At 37.1% G+C, this 23,001-nt stretch overlaps 1 protein-coding gene across 1 annotated transcript in view; it reads left to right on the top strand.

Moving 5' to 3' along the window:
• The window catches only part of TRPC1 (transient receptor potential cation channel subfamily C member 1), a 63,135-nt gene that overhangs the window by 34,344 nt on the left and 5,790 nt on the right, over positions 1 to 23,001 (top strand). Inside the window, exons 8-11 of the mRNA XM_007446947.1 lie at positions 1 to 110; positions 6,310 to 6,449; positions 8,133 to 8,276; positions 17,755 to 17,930. Coding sequence (XP_007447009.1) covers positions 1 to 110; positions 6,310 to 6,449; positions 8,133 to 8,276; positions 17,755 to 17,930 — 570 coding nt within the window. The remainder of the gene's footprint in view (positions 111 to 6,309; positions 6,450 to 8,132; positions 8,277 to 17,754; positions 17,931 to 23,001) is intronic.

The raw sequence follows: 23,001 nt of genomic DNA, 5'->3' as shown, positions 1-23,001 counted from the left end.
ATTCCTGCTATTATTAAACCTATACTCTCTTGTCTACAATGAAGATAAGAAAAACACAATGGGGCCAGCCCTTGAAAGAATAGACTATCTTCTTATACTGTGGATTATTGGTAAGTATCAAGTTAGTTTAAAAAGTTCTGCCTTTATTTAGCCCATTGATTCTCCCTTGCTTGGTGGCATTATAAGCTGCCTTCAACTTGTAATTTTACACTGTTTATACAGGAAGAATTTGAATGCTTCCATGATCATTGAAGACGTAACTAACATTTTTTTTAAAAGATAAATGTTCTTGAACTTGATGATAAGGAAGCAGATCTCTTACTTAATATTACTTAATTACATGGAAGTTAAAAATTCTTTCTCAGTTGCTAAAATTGTTCATGATTGTTAAAACAGAAAAACAAATTTTGCTGATGAATTTTTTTTGTTATAAGAATATGAACATTTTCTTAGGTATTTTGAAATGTAATAATACATTTTATACTCGGTTGCATTTAAGAGTTAACTATTTTGTTTTATTATATCATTAGTTTTTCTTTTAAGAACCTATGAACTCTTATAGTTACATATTACCTTATATAGATAAAACATTCCCTGGTGACTCACTCTATAAATCAGTTCTTTGTAATGACAGCCAGATCTCTTTGGAAATGACAGGGTTTTTTTTTTTAAAAAAAAAGACATTTTATTTTCTGAAAATTTTTTTTTATAAGTATTATGCTGTATAATAAATATTTTAATGATCTTCTGCAGTTTTTACTGCCCTTGCCCTTTTTGGGAGAGATGGGAGGAGGAGGGAAGTTGAGGTATAATTACATTGTCTATTTATGGTCTTTTAATGACATCCCCTTTATTATTTCCCTCTGGATCTTCAACCTTGTTTTTAACCTCAGCATTTCCCACCTTTTTTTTTCTTTACTATTTGCTATAGAGTAAAAGGAATATTGAAATTTATTCTTTTCTATGTTATGAAGCACTGATTAATATGTTCTTGACTGTTTCAGTTTTTAAATAATTTAAGAAGAGTTAATGTACAGTGCTCACTTTTAGTTCTTCAGATATAAAAGTGTATTTTTGGGATTTTTATTTTTATTTGGAAATTAGTTCATTTCAAGTAACTTGATCTTACATCAGAGTTATGCATTAATGTTTAAAATTAGGTAGATACAGTAAAAATAATAGACATTTGAACTTTAGGTTAAAGAGAATTAAATAATTTCTTCTTGTTAATATTTTCGTGTTTCTGATATTTCCACTATCTTATCTAAAATTTAATATTTTAATTTAGGAAATAATTTATACTCTATCATATTTGACTCCAAATTGCATTGTTGTAGACCTTTTCAATGTGAAATTTGTTTATATTTTTAATTGGGTAGGTTAGGCTGAAAGGAATCTCTTAGAAGCACTTTTCCCCGCTATTTAAACTACTGCTGAAAGATTGTCATGTATACCTTAGTCACAAAAAGGGGAAAATTTATATCATTTATCTATAACCTATTGTTTAAATAGTAGTGAGAGAGAAAAAATATTTTCTTTGTTTTGTAAAATGAACAAGTCTGTAGCCAAGTCTGTATAAGAAGTAAAGTTTATATTTCTTAGCAGTGAGTAAAAACTCACTGAAGTCAGAGAGTCGTACCACTCCTTGGACAGCATAAATATTGCTGCTGTCACTGAATTTCACAACAAATGGTAAAACTGTGGCTACTCTTTTCTAATCGCAATGGCCCTGAACACACACACACACACACACACACACACAAAATATTATTAATTTTCTAAACATATTCTGTCTCAGTAGAAGAGTGCAGTATGAATTATGCCATTAAAATTCCTGGAAGTGTTTTTCTTTTCTCAGCACAGCTTCTGCTTTGAAACAGTTAGATATGAATAAACCTTGCCAAGGATGTTTTCTGAACTTGTTATGTCTTTAGATCACTCTGACTTCCTTAAATATATAGATCTGAACTTGCTCTAAGGAAACATGTAGGAATCATTTGCCTACTTGTTCAAAGTCACTCCTTGGTTCAATTTACTTTTTCATGCAATGAGCACAGGGACTTCTGACTCATGATGCCTGGCTTCTGTACATTTGTTTCCTGTTCTTTTCCTTAGCCCTCCAGGAAAAAAGTAGGGTTAAATTATGAAAAGCAAGGTAGAAAAAAGGAAAACAATGTGTTGATGAATCCACAGAATATTAATGGTATCCATTTACTTAATTTTTTACCATTGGAATATCATAGAACAGCCCTTACAGAAATGTATATTTTGAAATGTTGTCTACCTACTTTGTCTAAGCACAGGCAGAAACAGATATGGCCCAACACTCATGGAGCTTATGGTCTAATTATTGTTTAAAAGAAAAACACCCAATAACTTGAAAATCACACAGATAAAATAAAAACTTACACATGAGTTAAGTGCTACTAACTGTAAAGGTTATGGAGCTAGGAGAGCAAGCATTTTATAAGGGCATTTTACCTACTCAGGGGGTTGGAAAGTCTATCTTGAAGAAGTGATAAATAAGCTAAGATTTAAAGGATAAATAGGAGTCCACTTGGAGAATTTGGGAAAGAAAGGTATTGTAGGAGAATTGGGAGAGAAAAATATTCTAGGCTGATGTAAAAGTTACATTCAGGGGCCCTGTGGCAAGAGAGAGCATGGCACAAAGAAGGGACTGCGTAAAGGCTGGAGGAAGGAGGACAAGGGAAGTGGGATTTGAGATGAAATTATAGAAGTGGATGTTATACTAGACCATGGACAGCCTTGTTGGCCATATTAAGTAATTTTGACTTTATACTAAGAGCAGTGGAAAACCACTGGCGTTTTTAAGTAGGTGGGTGACATGATCAGATTTTCACGTTGAAAAGATCGTTCTGGCTACAGCGTAGAGAACGGGTTGGGAGGAAGGGCTGCGGCAAGAGTAGGTGGAGGGAGACCGATAAGGAGCCTGTTGCAGTACTCTAGATGAAAGCTGATGGTGCCTTCGACTGACGCCGGTTGCCATAGAAAGAGAAGGAAACAGATTCGAGAGATATTTACAAAGTAAAGCCAGTAGGACATGGAAATATATATATATATATATATGAAGTGAGGGAGGAGGAAATTATTAAGCAACCTAAGTATTCTAGAAGAGTACTAGGTTTGGGGATTTGTGAAAGAGTAGATCCTGAGTGTGGTTTTGGGTATGTTGTGGGAGAAAAGCCTTCGAGAAACTCAAAAGAGATGTCAGTCAGACAATTGGGTATCATAGTCTAGCGCTCAAGAAGTTGTTTAAGCTTGACTTAGCAGTATGCGAATAATCTGCATATATGTTGTAGACGAAACTGTGGGCACACGTGAGACACTTGAGAAAGTATGAGATGAGAAGAGAGGACCTAGGAGCAAGCCTCGAGGAATTCCCAGAATGACGGGATTACGGTTTGCTAATCTTACTAATTCTAAAAAACAACAAAAAAAGGAAGCCAAAATGTAGTCCATTGATTATGTAGTGATTGCATTGCTTACAATAGTTTAAAATTATTGTGTTCTTCCAATCCAGCTCAGAAATGTGAAATACATCAAGTGTATTAGCTTCCCTTTGGTGTGAGATATTGCACAGGAGCTGGGAAACTACCTGTCAGTGGTACTTAATATTCTTTCATATGTCTGCCTTTCTTGATCAAAATCTTCTCCAATTCATGTTGTAATTTTTGTCAAGAATTCCCTTTAGGTATAATATTACATTTTATAGAAATAAAACACTTAATTTCTGTAAGCATCTTTCTTGGCTTAGTGTTCTACTGTTACAGTGTTTGGGCTAATAAAATGTAAACTATTTGGTTTAACATTTTTGGTTAGTTTTTACCTATTCATTTTAAATAGAAGCTCATCCAAGTGGAATTTTTAAAAAGTGTTTTCCCTGTCAGACCTGCAAATATTTTAAAATGTTTTTCTACATAAAATATGGGTACTGTATAATTAAGATGTTACGAACAGAGTTTTTTGAGAATACTTCATGTGTTTCCCAGGGGACTTATTCTGTTCACTGGTAAGTCAGAGGATGATTCTGATTGGCTTAACTTGATCTTCATCCATATTTAGGTTGTAGCTCTCTGTTCTTTTGTCACTTTACATTCTCCTTAAAAATACCTTAGTGGAAGGAATATGTCATAAAGCTATTCTTGATTGTAGTACTGTTCTCTGTTACTCCCAGGAATATATAACTATGGAGAAACTTCTGGCCCAAGAAGGGGAAGGGAGTTATTTGGTTCGGTTGGTTTTTATTTATGTATATTTATTCATTGAGCAAATTTTTGAGCACCTGCTGTGTATCAGACACTATATAGGACATTTAGGACATTGGTTGATAAAACAAAGATTCTTACCCTTGAAGAGTTTACCCGAAGTGGGAGGAAGACAGTTAATAATAGACATAATAAGTAAACTATATCCATTGTTTAAAAGTGATAAGTACTAAGGGAAAAGAAAGAAGAGTTGGGGGATTGGGAGTGAGGGGCACGGGGTTTGCAATTTTAAATAGGATGATCAGAGTAGGTGGTGAGCAAAGATGCAAAGTGAGGGAGTTAGCCAAATGGATGTCTGGGTGAGGAGCTTCCAGCCAGAGGGAAGAGCCCACGTAAAGGCCCTAAGGCAGGAGTCTTGTGTGTTCAGAGAACAGCAAGGAAGCAAGGAGGCCAGTAGTGGAGGGAAAGATTGATAGGAGAGGAGACAGAAAGAAGAGGTAATGTAGGGCCTTGTAGACCATTGTAGGGAATTTGGTTTTGACTCTGAATAAAATGAGCTGTAAGGGAAGGTGCAGTGCCCGCTCTGCACAGTCAGCAGCAGCGGTGGTCTTAGGTTCTCATTAACATTCGCACTCGCCGGACACAGTAGGCAAAAACCTGGCACCAGATTTACTTACCTTTGGAAGATAGAAGACAGGAAATAGAGCACGTCAGCATGACAGCTTCAAATATATCTTTATTGGCAGTTCTTACAAAAGACGGGGCTGCTTCCCAGCCCCACAGGGGCACACTCAGTTGTGTGGAATGAGGCCATATTCATGGGTGTGGGCTACCCCAGCCAAAGAAGCCTGAAATCTACCAGGATTTCTTATAAATCCAGCAGGATATCTTAGAAAGCCTCAGAATGTAACTCCCACTACATGCACACTTTACATTAAGAGAGACATCACACAGAGAAGCTGAGGCCCGTGCTTCTCAACATGTTTTTATATAGTCCTGGTTGGGTATACTTTTAGTCCACTCTTAGTCCTCCAGTCCAGATGCAGTTTCCCAATCAGTGGTTGTTTTTATAACAATCTTGAACACAGCTGACCTTCCGTACTTTTCTTAATGTAGTATGTGTCCAAGGCAACACTTAAATAGATGATAACATGAGATTTTCTTCCCATGGGAAAAGAGTTCTGTCCTGCAGTTAATTCTTTCTCCTCTGGGTGTTAACTACAGTGTTTTGAGGAGAGAAGTAACACTTGCATTTTAAAAGGATTACTCTGATTGCCATGTTGAGAATAGATTTTAGGGAGAACAGGGTAGAAGCAGGGAGACTAGGCTATTTCAGTAGTTCAGGCCAGAGAAGATAGTGGCTTGAAGTTGAAATAGTGGTGAGAAAGGTTAGATCCTAACTATATTTTGAAAGTAAAGCCAGCAGGATTTACTGCTGCATTGAATGTGTGATTTAAAAGAATATCAGTCAAGGATGATTCAAGGGCATTTAGAGTGAGCAGCTAGGATGGGGTTGCCATTAAGTGAGATGGGGAAGTCTTCAAGAGCAGTGAATTTGGGTGCAGAGTTTAGGAGTTCAGTTGGGACATGTTAGGACATCCAGTTTGAGATGTAGAGTAGCTAAGTACCTATACAAGTTAAGTTTAGGAAAGAAGTTTAGAGATATTTATTATTATGTAAATACAGGTTGAGTTCAGAGATAAAAACTTGAAAGTCTACCACATAGATGGTATTTAAAGCCATTAGACTAGACTGGATGAGGTCACTATAGGAGTGAGTGTAGACAGAGAAAAGAATCAGGAACTGAGCCTTTTGGGGGTTATGTATTTAACATCAATTTGCTTTCTTATGCTTGTTTCACATCATTTATTAAAATCCCTCTCTGGGAAAGATATTGTCATATGAAACTTAAGGTTATTTTCTTTCATATTTTAAGAACATTTTACTGAATGTTATTTTTTTCTTCTGAATGAGGCTACAACTGACAGGTGTTATTTATTTAGTACTTTGAGTCTTAAGGTATTTTTTAGTTTATTATTGAATTAAGAGAGCATTATCTGATTTTTTTTTCTTCCTTTTTTAGGGATGATTTGGTCAGACATTAAAAGACTCTGGTATGAAGGGTTGGAAGACTTTTTAGAAGAATCACGTAATCAACTCAGTTTTGTCATGAATTCACTTTATTTGGCAACCTTTGCCCTCAAAGTGGTTGCTCACAACAAGGTGACTATTAACTATGTCAACTGGAGGCACAAGTGAAGTTTATTTAGGAAAAACCCAGGATATTTAGCTATGTATCTCAGAGTTACTTTGGCCCAAATCTGTGTCTGATGTGTTTTCATTCTAAACCTATCCTTGTGCAAGGGAATAGTACCCATTGTTTCCTTCCTTTCTAATAGCTTCAAGGGTGTTAATTACCATTAAATGTTCGTTACCTATTTTATGCCAGGCACCATGGTTGATACTTGCTATACTTTATCTCATTTTATTCTCACAGGGATTCTATGAGACAGATGTCCTTATCCCCATTTTGCAAATAAGGAAAAGGAAGCTCAGAGATAATAAGTAACTTGTCCAAGACCACACAGTAAGAAACCAAAACTGGATTTAAATCCAGGTCTGTCTAGGCATTTTCTTTCTACCAAATGCCAATTCCTTAAATCTGAGCTAGGTTCACTTACCTCATTAACCTATATATTACCTCATTAACCTAAGTAACACAAAGTTACTTAAATTGATTAGTGTTAGATATCTTTATATCTATCAGGAAAAAGTTTATCTGAATGGAACTCATTATATAGTGTTTTACACATTCCAAATCATGACTATTATCTAACACAGCTTAAAAAGTTATGTAAATTTAGTTATTTTCTGATTCCTATATTTTTAAATTTAAAATTTGACAAAAATCTAACCTTATAGACATCTTATAATGTTACTTTTATAAAGATTTATTAAAAGCCCAGGAAAGGTAGTGGAGATTATGTTAACTGTCTTTGTTTACACCTGAGTTTAGAATTCTGAGGCGTCACATTCAAGGAACTATTTATATAATATTTTTTGGGTTTTGACTAATTTATAGACTATAGAGAAAGCAAACTGGTTATCTTATATCACTTTATTAAAAACCTCTATTCCTGTAACTGATCAGTAGTACCAAACATGTTTATTAGGTATGTTCAATGACCAGAGTTGTGAAGTTATTAAGAAAATGAAAAGATCATATATAGATAGATTGTTTGATAGAGAGGTTGATGGTCATTGGTTTTTTTAGACTGGTCTCTTTAGTTCTAGAAGCAGGGTGTCCATATAGTTTATTATTCAGACCAAGACACTTTACACATGAAAGGGGGCACAATTAATAATTATGCCAGGAAAACTGGTATGTAATCTGGGACTGTCCCAGGCAATTGGAACATGTGGTCATTCTATGTCTAAAGTATAATAATACACTCTTTTTTTTCTTGTTATTTAGAAGGGAGAAAGCATCTATGGGCCACTGTAGAATCCTGAGTCAAAGGGCTAGGTTAATTTAATGTGATAGCTAATTAATTGACAGCACACATTCTTAAAGTTTGCGTTGTGGAATTTAAGAAAACCTAGCAAAAATTACATTCATAAAAAATCTAATGACAGTTTTTAAAACATTAGTTTTTTAAAACATAGGAATTTCTGAGAAAACCTCTTTATATAGCATAAGTGATATTGCCCCACATATGTAGAAATCTTTTATTTATTTAAAACAATGTTATTTCTATTAAAAGAAGAGAACTTTATAAAACATAAATGGAGTTCCCCCACAAGGAGACATAAAATAGTTTTCTTTCAACAGTCAGAATATTTGTTTTTTATTTTCCTAACTTGAGAGAGCTGTTTTATCTTTGGCTTTTTTTCCCCTAACCTTAGTTTCATGATTTTGCTGATCGGAAGGACTGGGATGCATTCCATCCTACACTGGTGGCAGAAGGGCTTTTTGCATTTGCCAATGTTCTGAGTTATCTTCGTCTCTTTTTTATGTATACAACAAGCTCTATCTTGGGTCCATTACAGGTAAGTAATGAAAATTTCTTGAAGAAAGTTTGTAAAACGACTACACCTTTTACTTGTCCACTGGAACATTGTTTTCTCATGATATTAAAGCTAAACTTTGCTTTTGAGAAGAGTTAACAGTTGAAAAGTCACAGCATGTTCATCTGCTTTGCTTCTGGCTGAATGATAATCCTTTGCTTTTAGACGTTCCAGACTTTGTTAAGCTGTGGTCCATTGTCCCTCTCCCCCGAGTTCATAGACGCAGACGTATTTAAAATATAGTTATATTTCAGACAGTAGAGGGACATAAAATTTTGCTTTTTACCAAAATGAATTTCACATTTAAAGTTTTAAGCGATAAATATCAGGGAGATGTTCTACAAACAGAATTCATACTTCATGATGATTTTGAAAATATGTAAGTTATATTTTAACAAAATACTCTTTTACTTTGCTTAATAAATATCAAATGTAGTAAGTTGGAAAATAGAGTATTTAGAGCTAAGAAATTTCATAGAGCTTATGTAGTCCAACTTTATGCTTTACAGTACGTTATAGTTAAAGAAATTGAGCTTTTATCTTTTCAAAGTAGTATAATTATTATACAAGAGAGTCCAGGACTAAATTCTAAGTCTCTTTACACTAAAGAAAGGACTCGTAATTGGTTGCATGTACCCCACAGATTTTAGTAGCTGATTGTTCTTGAAGGGTGGAGCCAGTTCTGCTTGGTGACCAGCTCTACACAATACTTTGTTATTTTGTAAGTCTGAAAACCTGAGCAATATTCATTTTTCCTTGTTAAGTCAAAATTTACTAACAATTTAGATTCTCTTTTGTATTTTTAAAGGAGATATTTTAAATAAAATGCATAATTACCTTCTCCAACAGAGATATGAAAACAAAATATGTAGGAAAAAACCCATTTGATTTGGCTTGTGCTGTCATCCTCCAAGAGTGTTTCCTGAAGTGTGACTCCCTCTTAGCCAAGTCCTGTGAGATGTTCAGACTGAAATAAGTTTGGGATACGCTGCATTCTGTATAACCTCTTTCGGGAATTCACAGTACACATTATCACATTAAAGCCTATGAGAAAGAAGTAAAGAAACTTGTTTGATCTTGTTCAAACTATCATCACCTAAATTCAGTTAACATCATACCCATTTTTCATGAAATACGCTCAGGTCTCTTTTTTTCTCCGAAACATGGTTTGTGAAATGCTGGTTTAGACTATCTGTTATTTTGATTTAATTTTATCACTAATGTCTTCTATAAATGTTTTAATCAAGAGTCCACAGTATTTCTACATGCACATTGTTTTCTTTGTTTTTTAGCTAAAAACTGATGGTATCACTAAGTTTCTATACTGAAAATTTCTTTACAGATTTTTACAAGTTAAAAAGGAAAAAGTATATTATTATTTCTTAGCAAATTATTTGTTTCTTTTTCTTAGAACTGTTGAGTCAGGTCTTCCTGACTTAATCTTTTCCCAAAAGAACTATAGACACGTATACAAATACTGCGTAAGTGGGTATTTGTCTTTTCAGCTGTGGTGTGTGTTTTTCTCCTCCAGCAGGGTACTTTATATTGTTCTAATAGACATAGAACTAGCAAATAATTTAAGTGAAGCTGACAAATATTTAGTGTGCTCCTATTTTTTAAAAGGTCTACAGGTTAATCATAATATATGTTTAAATATTATGATCTAGTCCAGCAAATGATTTTTTAAAAAACTTATCTTAAGGTATAATTTGCCATACAGTAAAATGTACCCATCTTAACTGTATAGTTTGATGAGTTTTGCAAATATATAAACTTGTCTCGAGTGTGACTCGTTCTCATGGTCGCAGGCTCCCTGCTCCAAGTCATTATATAAAGTCTGCATCCAGCAGGAAGAAGGGGAGAGGCAGAGAGCATGAGCCAGCTGTCTTTCTTTTTTTTAACAAGAGGACAATTATTTTTCCTGGAGGCCTACCAAATACTTCCACTTATAACTCATTGGCCAGAATTGGGTCACATGGCTGTTGGTATCTCTGAGGAGATGAGTACTTTTAATTGAGCATATTTCCCCCCAAGAAACCAAGGTCTGGTTAGTCAGAAGGAGGATGAAAAATAGATATTTAGTAAGAATCTGTAGAGTCCTATCTTCAGGCTTTTACTTAAAAAAATTCTCCAATAAAGTTATTTGTTTTCCAGTGTAATCTTATTGACATGACAGATTTGTATAACATATTGGTAACAAAGAACTCTAGAATAATTTTGTGCAGAAGATTTATAATACATTTTCTTCTATTTTGTTAATCAGAAGCAAGGAACTCAATTAAAAGAGTGATCCAATTATGAATCTAAAGCGAAAAGAAGTGCAAAAGGAAAATTGACAATAAGTTAACTACTTTAGTTAAAGTGCAGCTTTTTTTCTTTACATAACATGCTATGTCAGATAATGTTTTTCTGTGATTTCTGCAGTTGTTTGTTAAATTTATCTCCATTTACTAACATTTTTTTCCTTCCAAATCTTTGTAGATTTAGAAGCTGACAGACTTTTATTTTAGCTGGTTATATAACCTGCAGTAGGAGTCCAGATCTCTCCTTTAGTTAGAATGACTATAATTTATCATCCAAATAGAGACACTTTGGAGAATGAAAAGGATATTATTCATTACTAAGTTGGGACAACAGCTGTGAACTGGGACTCTACCAGGAAAAGCAAGGTCATGGAATTATCCTGTAGTGGAATACATAAAATCCTGATTCAGCAGTGACTGAATCCTTCATTCTATTACTTGAAATTTGTATGATTGTATTTGTTAAATTTCTGACATGTTGTAGGTAGACTTTGGAAGGTGGCCTTCTACAATTGGGCCTTACTTTCTAGCCATTGCTCACTATACTCATCTCCTTATCTCTTCATGAAATACTTCTCCATCTGGGCCAAGACCAGTCGCTAATCTCACACAGGTCCTGTGCTTTCCCACTTCCTTGTCATTTTTTATGTTATTACCCTGTTTAGAATGTCCCAGACCCGGGGTCCCCAACCCCCAGGCCACGGACCGGGATCAGTCCAAGGCCTGTTATGAACCAGACTGCGCAGCAGGAGGTGAGCGGCAGGCAAGCAAGTGAAGCTTCATCTGCTGCTCCCCGTCGCTCCCCATCGCTTGCATTACCGCCTGCACCATTCCCCACCCCCGCCCGCCCCGTATGTGGAAAAATTATCTTCCACGAAAACAGGCCCTGATGCCAAAAAGGTTGGGGACCGCTGTCACAGACTATCCTCTGCTTGTTGAAACTTTACTTATTCATTCAATAAACATTTATTGAGTGCCTGATAGGTACTGGACACTGGGAATACGAAAGTGAGTATGCTGCAGTCTCCTTTTAAAGAATGCATAGTTCACCGAGGATGACAAGCCAATGACAACATTTGGAATGGTAGATGCTGTAATAGAGAGCTCAGAGGAAGGGTACTCACTTCAGCTGAAGGCATCAGAGGAGACTTCCCAGAAGAGATGACACTGAAATTAAGCCTTAAAAGATGAGTTGAAAGGAGATTGGCTGTGGGGCATTCCAGGGAGAGGGGACATGCACCAGCTTTAGTGTCCCCACCACTAGAAAATCTGTTCCTACACTCGTACTCCCATGAGAATGAATTTCTCCATATGGTGGACTTAATGTCTGTCTGTTGAATTGAGTTGAAAAACTTGTTAGATGGGGTTGAGTAAATACAAGCACTGATTGGTCTGAGAAAACAAAAAAATATGATGGAGAAATAGGGCTACATCCTAGCTATTGCTGTACCTGCTTGTTCCCAATAATAACAGCAACTAACATTTATTGAACGTTTCATGTGGGCCAGGCACTCTGTTATATGTTTTCAATTTTATTTAACCCTCATCACAACCCTGGTTAGTTTTTATTTTCATTTTACAAATGGAGGGTTTAAGGCTTAGGGACAGAAATAGTTTCACAGAACTATTAAGTGGCAGAGTCAAGAGCTGAGCCTGCGTCGGTCTGACTCCAGAGACCAGCCTGCTCTTTGAAGTTAGCTCTCCTGCTTTTTGGAATTCAGGATGCCAGCTAATCTACCTCAGCAGATGTAAGAGACATGATTGGGCATAAATCAGTAACGTTACATACTTCAACAACCAAAAAAAAAAAAAAGACACAATCTATAAATAATCGTGAATAATAGTAATATTAACAGTGAACATTTGAGTCCTTAACTGTGTGTCAGATACTATTCTAAGATCTTTATTTACATTTATGGCCTCATTCAATCCTCACAACCATTCGAAGAGGTGGACTCTTTTATTTACATTTTACAGAGGAAGCAACTTAGGTGTAGAGCCATTAAGTAACTTGTACGAGGTCACACGGCTGATAAGTAGTAGAACTGGGATTCCAACCCAGGTAGTTTGGCTCCAGAGCTAATGGTCTTAACCACTGTGCTGACTTGCTTCTCAGAGTTTTCTTGAGTAATATGAGCCCCTCATTAACTTTTACTGTACAATACTTCTGTTGGCAGGCTTTCATAATTTATAGATTTTTAAAATTCTTCTTCATTTATCCATGTGTGTCAAATGACTTATGCAGCCTTTAATACTGGTAGTTGGGTGATTAGACAAGAAGGAAAAGACAGCATCACACAGCTTGGTTCAGAATCTTGCTCCATAACTTACTGCTGCCTCTTCTCTTTGAGTCTCAGTTTCTGTATCTGTTGTGAGGATTGAATGGGTCAGTGTATATCACATGCATAGCAGAGTACCTGACGCATCATGGGCTTTACATAAACGTTTAGATCCATTCCTCCATTCCCTGAGAGTAGTGGAGGTAACTGTGACCGACCTGAAAAATAATACAAGAAAACTTGGAAAGTGAATGTAGTATGTGACACACGAGTGCATCCTTTATTCCTAGTGAATTGTTTGTTTTTATTGGATAATTATCAGACTTAGTTTAGTGGCCTGTATAACATAAATGGCATATTGTTGTTGTTTGTAAAGTATTGTTCTTTGTGAGTAAAGAGTGATTTCAGGTGTTTTGCATTTTAGAGTATACTGGGGATGGATATTTTTTCTTGAAAGGAGTATGGAATGTCAGAGCTACAGGGAAACTTAGAAGTCATATAGTCTAGGGATTCAAAAACTGGAGAGGCTGCAAGGATGGTGTGGGGAACACATTTAACCTACATTCTCCAGTCCTGCCCTCAGAGATGCTGATTAAATAGTTTGGGGTGAAGTCTGACAAATTTTTAATAGCATGTAGATGAGCAAGTCTGATGCAGCATGTGGCCATTTCTTTTATAGGTCAGGAAAGTAAGGCCCAGCTCACATAGTGTTAGAAAAAAGACGGTGCAAAATGTTAATTAACAATTACATCTTTTAAAATACATTTATTCGTGTATTAATTCAACAAGCCCTGCTGTGTAGGCAAAATGCGTGAGAACTAAATATTTCTTAATTGTACCCAGCCCCAAATTTCTAATGGGAGCGCTAAGGTAAAAACCGCAAAGTGATGTTTTAGAAAAGCCCTTGCAAGGAGTCAGAAGCAAGAATTCAATTCCACCTTTGCCATCTATTAGTTCTTTCACCCTGAGCAATTCACTAAATCTTTGTGAGTTTCAGTTTGTCACTTGGAGAAATGGAGATGATGCTAGCCTTCCCCACCTTTCAGGATGAATAAAAATATGTGATACCTTCTGTTAAATGGTAAAGAGTTAGATAAAAGACATATAAAAAGTAGTTATGTATTCAGTATTTTATTTATTTATTTTTGGCTCTGTTGGGTCTTCGTTTCTGTGCGAGGGCTGTCTCTAGTTGCGACAAGCGGGGGCCACTCTTCATCGCGGTGTGCGGGCCTCTCACTATCGCAGCCTCTCTTGTTGCGGAGCACAGGCTCCAGACGCGCAGGCTCAGTAGTTGTGGCTCACGGGCCTAGTTGCTCCGCGGCATGTGAGATCTTCCCAGACCAGGGCTCGAACCCATGTCCTCTGTATTGGCAGGGAGATTCTCAACCACTGCGCCACCAGGGAAGCCCCTGTATTCAGTATTTTAATTAATATGCCCGGCTCTGGAGCTTACTGACATTGTGCCTGCCCTTAAAGACTGCTAGAAGAGACAAACATAAAGTATAAAGTGAAGAATACTATTTTAGAGACTACATACAAAGGACTTGGGAGCATGACTGAGGGGGTGCTTGGAGAGAGGAAGTTTCAGTTGTCTGAGTTCTTTGTACAATTTTGGGTATTAACCCCTTATCAGACACATCATTTACAAATATCTTCTCCAATTTGGTAGGCTGCCTTTTCATTTGTTGATGGTTTCCTTTGCTGTGCAAGAGCTTTTAAGTTTGAGTAGGTCCCATTTGTTTATTTTTGCTTTTGCTTCCCTTGCCTGAGGAGACATATCAAAAAATGTATTGCTAAGACCAATATCAAAGAGGCATACTGGCTTATATTTTCTTCTAGGAGTTTTACGGTTTCAGGTTTTTGTATGTGGTGTGAGAAGTAGTCCAGTTTGATTCTTTTGACACATGTAAAGGGCATCTTGAGCATGAATGGCTTGATTAGATAGATGGATTATCTTTCCTACAGATAATTATGGGTTTTTCTGGAGAAAGATTTGGAAAACGAATGACTGGAACTTATTATTATTTCTTCCCTTTTGTCAGCCACTTTTATAAATGAACACTTAATATGCACCCTAATGATAACACCTCTTTCCTCTATCAGGCATTTAGCATGTTTTTGCTATTCTACATAGTGCTCTGTGTATGAGGCTTTTTCCTCTGTTTAATTATTTCCTAAGGATACATCTTCAGTAGTATTAACATATTAAAAGATAGGATTCTTATAGTGCCTCAGTATTTCTCTTTCTTTATAAAAGGATGTGTTAATTTTCAGTCACACAAACAGTGTAAAAGCACACAAACAGTTCACCACGTTAATAGCTTCAGTGCTATCTTTCTTTGTTATACTATCTTAGTAGTTTTCTTTAATTTCCATTCTTCTGATTACTAGGAAAATATTTTTCTCTGTGTGTACTAGTGTTAACTACTGTGTAAATTTCAGTATTAATTTTTAAACTACCATCTTTTTTTATTACTGTTCATATTTCTCAATTAAAACTACTAAGTAGTTGAAAATAAGTAAACATGTAAGAAAGCGTGATTGTTATTTTTACAAATAAATGAGCCTTATAATCTTTCTCAGACTAAAATTAATTTACTGCTTTTAATGTTTGCATTTCACATGCATGTTTCATTAGTGTGCTCTTCAAGCTAATGTTCACCTCAGCGATATCCACCGTAGCTAATTTTGGTTCTTCCATGTAATACAAGAACTAATATCATGTTTTTAAAAAACAAGTCATGAAGTTTGTAGTGTTTTCATTAAATATTGCTCATCTTGATATTGAAATTAAATTACTCTTATCTTTAAAACAGTAATATTAAGGGCTTCCCTGGTGGCGCAGTGGTTGAGAGTCCGCCTGCTGATTCAGGGGACACGGGTTCGTGCCCCGGTTCGGGAAGATCCCACATGCCACGGAGCGGCTAGGCCCGTGAGCCATGGCCGCTGAGCCTGCACGTCTGGAGCCTGTGCTCCACAACGGGAGAGGCCACAACAGTGAGAGGCCCGCGTACCGCAAAAAAAAAAAAAAACAGTAATATTAAATTAAGGCTTTTACTTTTGGACTAAATTTTTGAAATTAAAATTATAACAGCATACATGATCACTCTTGGAAAACTTTATTTACCTTTAAGCTCACAGTGGCTAAATTTTCTTCAAATCCAATCTTTTCTGTACTTATCTAAAGCAGTTATTGTACTCTTACTGTCATACATTATTAGGTTCTCTACTAACACGATATGGCTTTATTCTAAGCACTCACAATCTGAATAAATGATTTCTTTCCAAAGTGACCTAATAAAGCTATCATTGATTAAGAGAGAAATGTATTTCTTCTCTTTCTCACACATTTTGAACTTTCTGATTCTAAAAGTTTTCTGTTGCTTCCATCAGAATTTTGCAAGGGGGCTAAGTGAGGGAAGCATAAGATTTTGAAAAGAGTCACATGCTAGTCAAGTGCATAAAAGTCAGGCATAGTGGACCTCGCCACTCCAAGTCGCCTGGAATACTAGCTTGTGCTGTGCCTAAAAATTCTACCACACCTCTTGGACTTAATTAGCTGGCTCACTATAGTGGGCTGGAGGGGCTTGGCCACTTGCCTGCTGCTACTATTTTGTATGTGATTGGCATGTGTTATGTTGGCAGGCTCGAGGGAGTTCGGAATTTTATTTGAAGTTGGATTTCACTAATTATATAAATTTGGCCTGGTTACATTTGAGGAGGGATTATTTCTAAACACTTAATTTTTGTATCTTAAAAGTAATAAATGCATATAGCAAAGAAGATTCAAACCACACCCCTAGTCCTACCTCCTACAGATAAACACTGTTAATGGTTTCTTGTGTAAACTTCCAGAAATTTCCTGTGCATATCAAACCTTATCTATATGAAAATATATATCTGACCTATCCTGTAAAAAATAGCTGTTTAATACTGTTGTGTACCCTGCTTTTTTGACTTAATGTTTTGTAGGCATCTTTCTATGCCAGCACATAGTACTTCATTCTTTTTAACAACAGCATTTAGGATGTTCTAATTTCTTTTTCTACAGGGCTACAATGAAAATCCTTGTATGTAATGCATCTTTGTGTACTTCCTGTTGGCTAAATTCCTAGGGATAGAATTTCGGTATCAAAGCGTAATGTTAAATTATTCTCCAAATTTGTATGCCAATTTAAATAACAAGAATTTATGAAAAGTACCTATTCCCCAGAATTTGAAAGAGTATTAAAGGAGAATGAAATTAGGCTTGAATAAAGCTCCCAGATGCATTACACATGTCTAAATTATGGTAGATACTCACATAAGTATTAGACGCTCTCATTTGACTTAACATGTGTAATTTTTTCTTATAATAGACCCCAAATGAAAGAGAATTGATCACCTTGGCAAAAGAGATTAGGGCAGTCCTAGAGGGGGAAATGCTGTTCTTCAGGAAGTGGTTTAAATTGGTTGCAAAAATCAAATGAAATACTTTATGTCCTAATGGTTTTATATTTGTAAACTTTGAGAAAATATAAATATAAGCATTTACTTCCCTTTAGGTTTTAGCAAAGAATTTTCCTTTCATCCCTTTCAAATTAGGCCTTTTCTTAAATCTCTATGTCTCTTCCTCTACCTTCATAGCAAAATTATCCTCTGCAGACTTGGTCCAGATTCAAGGAATGTACCATCCAACACTCATAGTGCTGGCATGATCAGAATGGCTTTTTGTTTGGCAACTGGATTTTTGGTGTTTTAAAAGTGATGAAATATCTCAAACAGGTGGAAAAAAAGGAGTAGCCTGGTGGATCATATGTTTTCTTGCCTGGTCATTTAGTTTTTCATATTTTGTTTTCCTGATGACTTTAATGAATGCCTATGTAATATATTCCACAGATTTCAATGGGACAGATGTTACAAGATTTTGGAAAATTTCTTGGAATGTTTCTTCTTGTTTTGTTTTCTTTCACAATTGGACTGACACAACTGTATGATAAAGACTATACTCCAAAAGAACAGAAGGACTGTGTAGGCATCTTCTGTGAACAGCAAAGCAATGATACCTTCCATTCGTGAGTGTCTTTTAAATTTTTAGTAAATATATGTCTGTCTTTCTGTTGTGTTATGTGTGAATTCATACCTACAGAACTAGGACTTCAAATTTTCTTTAAGAAATGCGTTTTGAATAAGAAATACTTATTTTTCATGAATCATTTGATAGTCATCTTTACACATAGAATCTTAAATAATTAGTGGCCTGAGTTATTACATTGTCTCCTCAACTACAGTCTGTCTTAACAGAGGAACTCTTGCATTTTGTGCACTCTTAGCCTTTTGGGCAGGACAGTTCTTTGTGGGTCCTATATATGTATTGTGAGATGTTCCACGTCTCTGCCCTTCAAGTATTAATTGTCAGTGGCAATTGTCAGTCACTGTTACAACCAAAGCACTCTCAGATTTCAACACTTCTTAGGAGGTCATTAGGGTTGAGATTGTTAAAGCTTCAAGAACATTTTTTTTTTCTCTAATTTATTGTATCGGAAGGAATTGAACAACCAGTTGTGAGGCAGACAAAATACCTCCCCACATTCTTAGATAAAATAATGGAGAAGAGGTGTAGAATTACACGTTTGTTGTATTCCTATTATGTACCAAGTATTCTTTAGTTTATTTAAGGAATAAGATTAAATGAGTACTAAATATTCATCTAACACCTTCAGTATGCCAGACCCTGTTCTAAGTGCTAAGTAAATGAAGTATCAGTGAACAAAACTACCCTCATGGAGTTTATTATTCTAGTGAGGTGATACAGGCAATAAAAATAAAATATATAGTATATTGCACAGTATTGATATAGTATATATCAGTATTACACAGGCCCTTGCCTGTAGCCCAAATAAAGCTTGGGCCAGGGAGGATTTTTGTGTGAGAGGGTCTAGCTTTAGTTAGGTAGGAGGTTAAGGAAGGCCTCACAAAAGATGACATCCAAGTAAAGATATAAAGCTGGTGAAGGATCAAGCCATGAAAAGGTATCTGGAGGAGGAGCATTGGCAGATAGGGGAATGGTAAATGCAAATGCCTTGAGATGGGAGTGTGGTTGGTATGTTCAAGGAAAAGCCAGGAGGTCAGCGTGGATGGTATGTAGTGAATCAGAGCGAGAGCTGTAGTAGATTAGGTCAGGAAGATAATGGGGAATAAAGCGGATCAAGATGGTGGAGTAGGAGGACTTGGAGCTCACCTCCCCCCTACAAACACATCAAAAATACATCTACATGTGGAATAATTCTCACTGAAAGCTAGCTGGAAATAGGCAGAAGGACTCCTGTACAACCAAGGCTGTAAGAAAGGTATACATGTAATCGGGTAGGATGAGAAGAAAGTGATTGGTCAGGACCTGTGCCCTGAGAAGGGATTCAAAGGAAAAGGGAGATTACACAGGTGGATACTCACCCTGGGGAGTTAGTGGGTCAAGCCACAGACTGGGTGTTCCAGTCTGGTTTCTATGCATAGGAGACAAGCCCCCTTAACTGGCTGGAGAAACCCTGGGAGAGATAGAAAGGCTGGAACAGCCTGGATGCCACTCATGAGGGGTGCAGGTGCTGGCTTGCCCCCTGCTAGGGCAGAGAGAGGTCTGCTCTAGTGGCTGTCAGGTTTCCTGTGACCACCTTGCTGCTCTCCCCAGCCCGAACTGAGAGAATACCCCAGCTCCGCTCATTCCACATCACAGCATGGCACTGGATCTAGGGCATCCAGGACTTGGGAGAAGACTCGTCCTTGTGACATAGAGGCAACCAGTCCTGGAGCGTAGCCCAGGTGGTGCGGCAGCTGCCATTGTTGGAGCTTACTCCAGTGGCACCCCAGAAGCAGCCCAGAGTTTTGACAGCAGCATAGCTGCTGGGTTTCCTGTCACCACCTTGCTATGTGCCCAAACCCAGGCTGAGTGGATGCTCTGGCCCCACTCACTTCACACCATAGAGCAGCGCTCCATCTGGGGTGGCCAATACCAGGGAAAAGACATGACCATGGGCTGCATCTGCGTGGAGCCACGGACACCTACACAGGTAGTGCATTAGACTTCTATAAGTGCATGAACCCCACTTACTTCAGTACCCCCCTCCTTTGGGGCAAAGATCCTGGTGTGGGGAGAAGGAAAAACACACTTGAAAAGGAACAGAGCCAGCTCTAGCCTGATCCTCAGGGCTTTTACTCCAGCAGCTTGGGAGCAGATCCCACAGGGCAGTGATGGCCAGTGAGCAAAGAGAACATCACACCTCACACCCTGCGTGGGCTCTGGCTCTTCCATCTCTAGCCATACCTCCTACCAAGGTCATAGCTGCCAGCATACCCTGAGGAAACACTGGTGTCCACATCAAATCCAGCCACCCCACCAAAGGCATTGGATACACACATAAGAACACCCCTTCAAGACCACAATAGGTAACTGTTTCACCTAAATTCAGAGGCAAAGAAAGTTAAGTAAAATGAAAAGGCAGAGGAAGTACTCTCAATTGAAAAAGTAAGAGAAAAACCTTGAAAAAATAAATAATGAGACAGAAATAAACAATTTACCAGATAAAGAATTCACGTCATTGGTAATAAAAATGCTAACTAAATTAGTTTAGATCAAGAGAATTGATCTAAACAAAGATCATTTTAACAAGGAACTAGAAAATATAAAAAAGACCCAAACAAAAATAGGCAATTCAATATCTGAAATAAAAAACAGTCTGAATAACAACCTAAGTGACACAGAAGAACACATAAGTGATCTGGAAGATAGAATAAAGGAAATCACCCAATCAGAACAGCAGAAAGAAAGACAAATGAAAATAAACAAAAAAACAAAAGGAGTCCACTAGATTTCTAGGATAACATTAAACATACCAACATTCACATAATAGGGGTTCCAGAAGGAGAAGAGAGAGAAGGGGATCAAAAATGTATTTGAAGAAATTATGGCTGAAACTTTCCCAAATCTGAAGAAGGAAACAGATATCCAGGTACAGGAAGCACAGAGGGTCCAAAACAAGATGAAACCAAACAGACCCACATCAAGACATATCATAAACAACATGGCAAAAGTTAAAGAGAATTCTAAAGGCATGAAGAGAAAATCAGTCATATACAAGGGAATCCCCATAAGACTATCAGCTGATTTTCTCTGCAGAAACTTTGCGGGCCAAAAGGGAGAGGCTTGATATATTCAAAGTGCTGAGAGGAAAAAAACCTACAACCTAGGATACTCTACCCAGCAAGATTATCATTTAGAATAGAAGGAGAAATAAAGAACTTATCAGACAATCAAAAACTAAAAGAATTCATCAATAGTAAACCTAAAAAATGTTGAAGGGTCTTCTCTAAATGGAAAAGAAGCAAGAATCTATAGGAAAGGGGAAATCCCACTAGGAAAGGCAGTTATATAGTAAGGATTGAAGATTACTTTAAAAAGCCAGTACATAGATGGAAAGAAAAAAACATACACACAAAAGCAACTATAAGTGCAGTAAACAGTTGAGAGATAAGCATCAAGATACAAAATATGACATTAGAAACACAATGTGGGTGAGGGGGGTAAAAATGTAGATCTTTTAAAATGTGTTTGAACTTAAATGACTATCAGTTCAAAACAAGTAGATATAATTATGGCACAGCATATATGAGCCCTATGGTAAACACAAATCAAAAACCTATGATAGGGCTTCCCTGGTGGCGCAGTGGTTGAGAGTCCGCCTGCCAATGCAGGGGACACGGGTTCATGCCCTGGTCTGGGAAGATCCCACGTGCCGCAGAGCGGCTAGGCCCCTGAGCCATGGCCACTGAGCCTGTGCGTCCAGAGCCTGTGCTCCACAACGGGAGAGGCCACAACAGTGAGAGGCCTGCGTACTGCAAAAAACAAAAACAAAAACAAAAACCTATAATAGATATGCAAAAACCAAAAAGAAAGGAACTCAAGCATACTACTAAAGGAAATCATCAAACCACAAGAGAAACAAAAAGAAGAAATGAACAGAAGAGAACTACAAAAACAACTGGAAAACAAGGAATAAAATGGTAATAACTGCATACATATCAATAACTACGTTAAATGTCAATGGACTAAATGCTCCAATCAAAAGACATAGGGTGGCTGATTCCATGAAAACACAAGACCCTTCAATATGCTGCCTGCAAGAAGAGACTCACTTCAGGGCTAAAGAAACACAGAAAAAGTGAGGGATAGAAAAAGATACTTCATGAAGATGAAAATGACAAAGAAGCAGGGATAGCAGTACTCATATCAGACAAAATAGACTTTAAAACAAAGCCTGTAACAAAAGACAAAGACGAACACTGTATAATGATAAAGGGATACAGAAAAGGGGATGTTACACTCATTAACATATATGCACCCAATACAGGAGCACCTAAATATATAAAGCAAATACTAACAGACATAAAGGGAGAAATTGATAGTAATACAATAATAGTAGGGGACTTTAACCTCTCAGTGACATCAATGGATAGATCATCCAAATAAAATCAGTAAGAAAACAGTGTTCCTAAATGACACCATAGACCAGTTGAACTTAATTGATACTTACAGGACATTCCATCCCAGAACAGCAGAATACACATTCTTTTCACGTGTGTAAGGAATGTTCTCCAGGATGGATCACATACTAGGCCACAAAACAAGCCTTAATACATTTAAGAGAATAGAAATTATATGAAGCATTTTTTTCTGACTGCAGTGGTATGAAACTAGAAATCAACTATAGAAAGGAAAATGGGAAAAGAACAAACACATGGAGACTAAATAACATGCTACTAAAAAACCAATGGGTCAATGATAAAATCAAAGAGGAAATCAGAAAATAGCTCGAGACAAATGAAAATGGAAACACAACTTTCCAAAATTTGAGGGGTGCAGCAAAAGCAGTTCTAAGAGGGAAGTTTATAGCAATACTGGCCTTCCTCAAGAAATAAGAAGGGCTTCCCTGGTGGCGCAGTGCTTGAGAGTCCGCCTGCCATTGCAGGAGACGCAGGTTCGTGCCCCGTTTCGGGAAGATCCCACATGCCGCGGAGCGGCTGGGCCCGTGAGCCATGGCCGCTGAGCCTGCGCGTCCGGAGCCTGTGCTCCGCAAATGGGAGAGGCCACAACAG

The sequence above is a fragment of the Lipotes vexillifer genome, unplaced genomic scaffold, assembly GCF_000442215.2.
Source record: "Lipotes vexillifer unplaced genomic scaffold, Lipotes_vexillifer_v1.1 scaffold40, whole genome shotgun sequence".
In the NCBI taxonomy this organism is placed as follows: domain Eukaryota; kingdom Metazoa; phylum Chordata; class Mammalia; order Artiodactyla; family Lipotidae; genus Lipotes; species Lipotes vexillifer.
The sequence above is the reverse complement of the archived record's forward strand: the minus strand, read 5'-3'. Positions and strand labels throughout refer to the sequence as shown.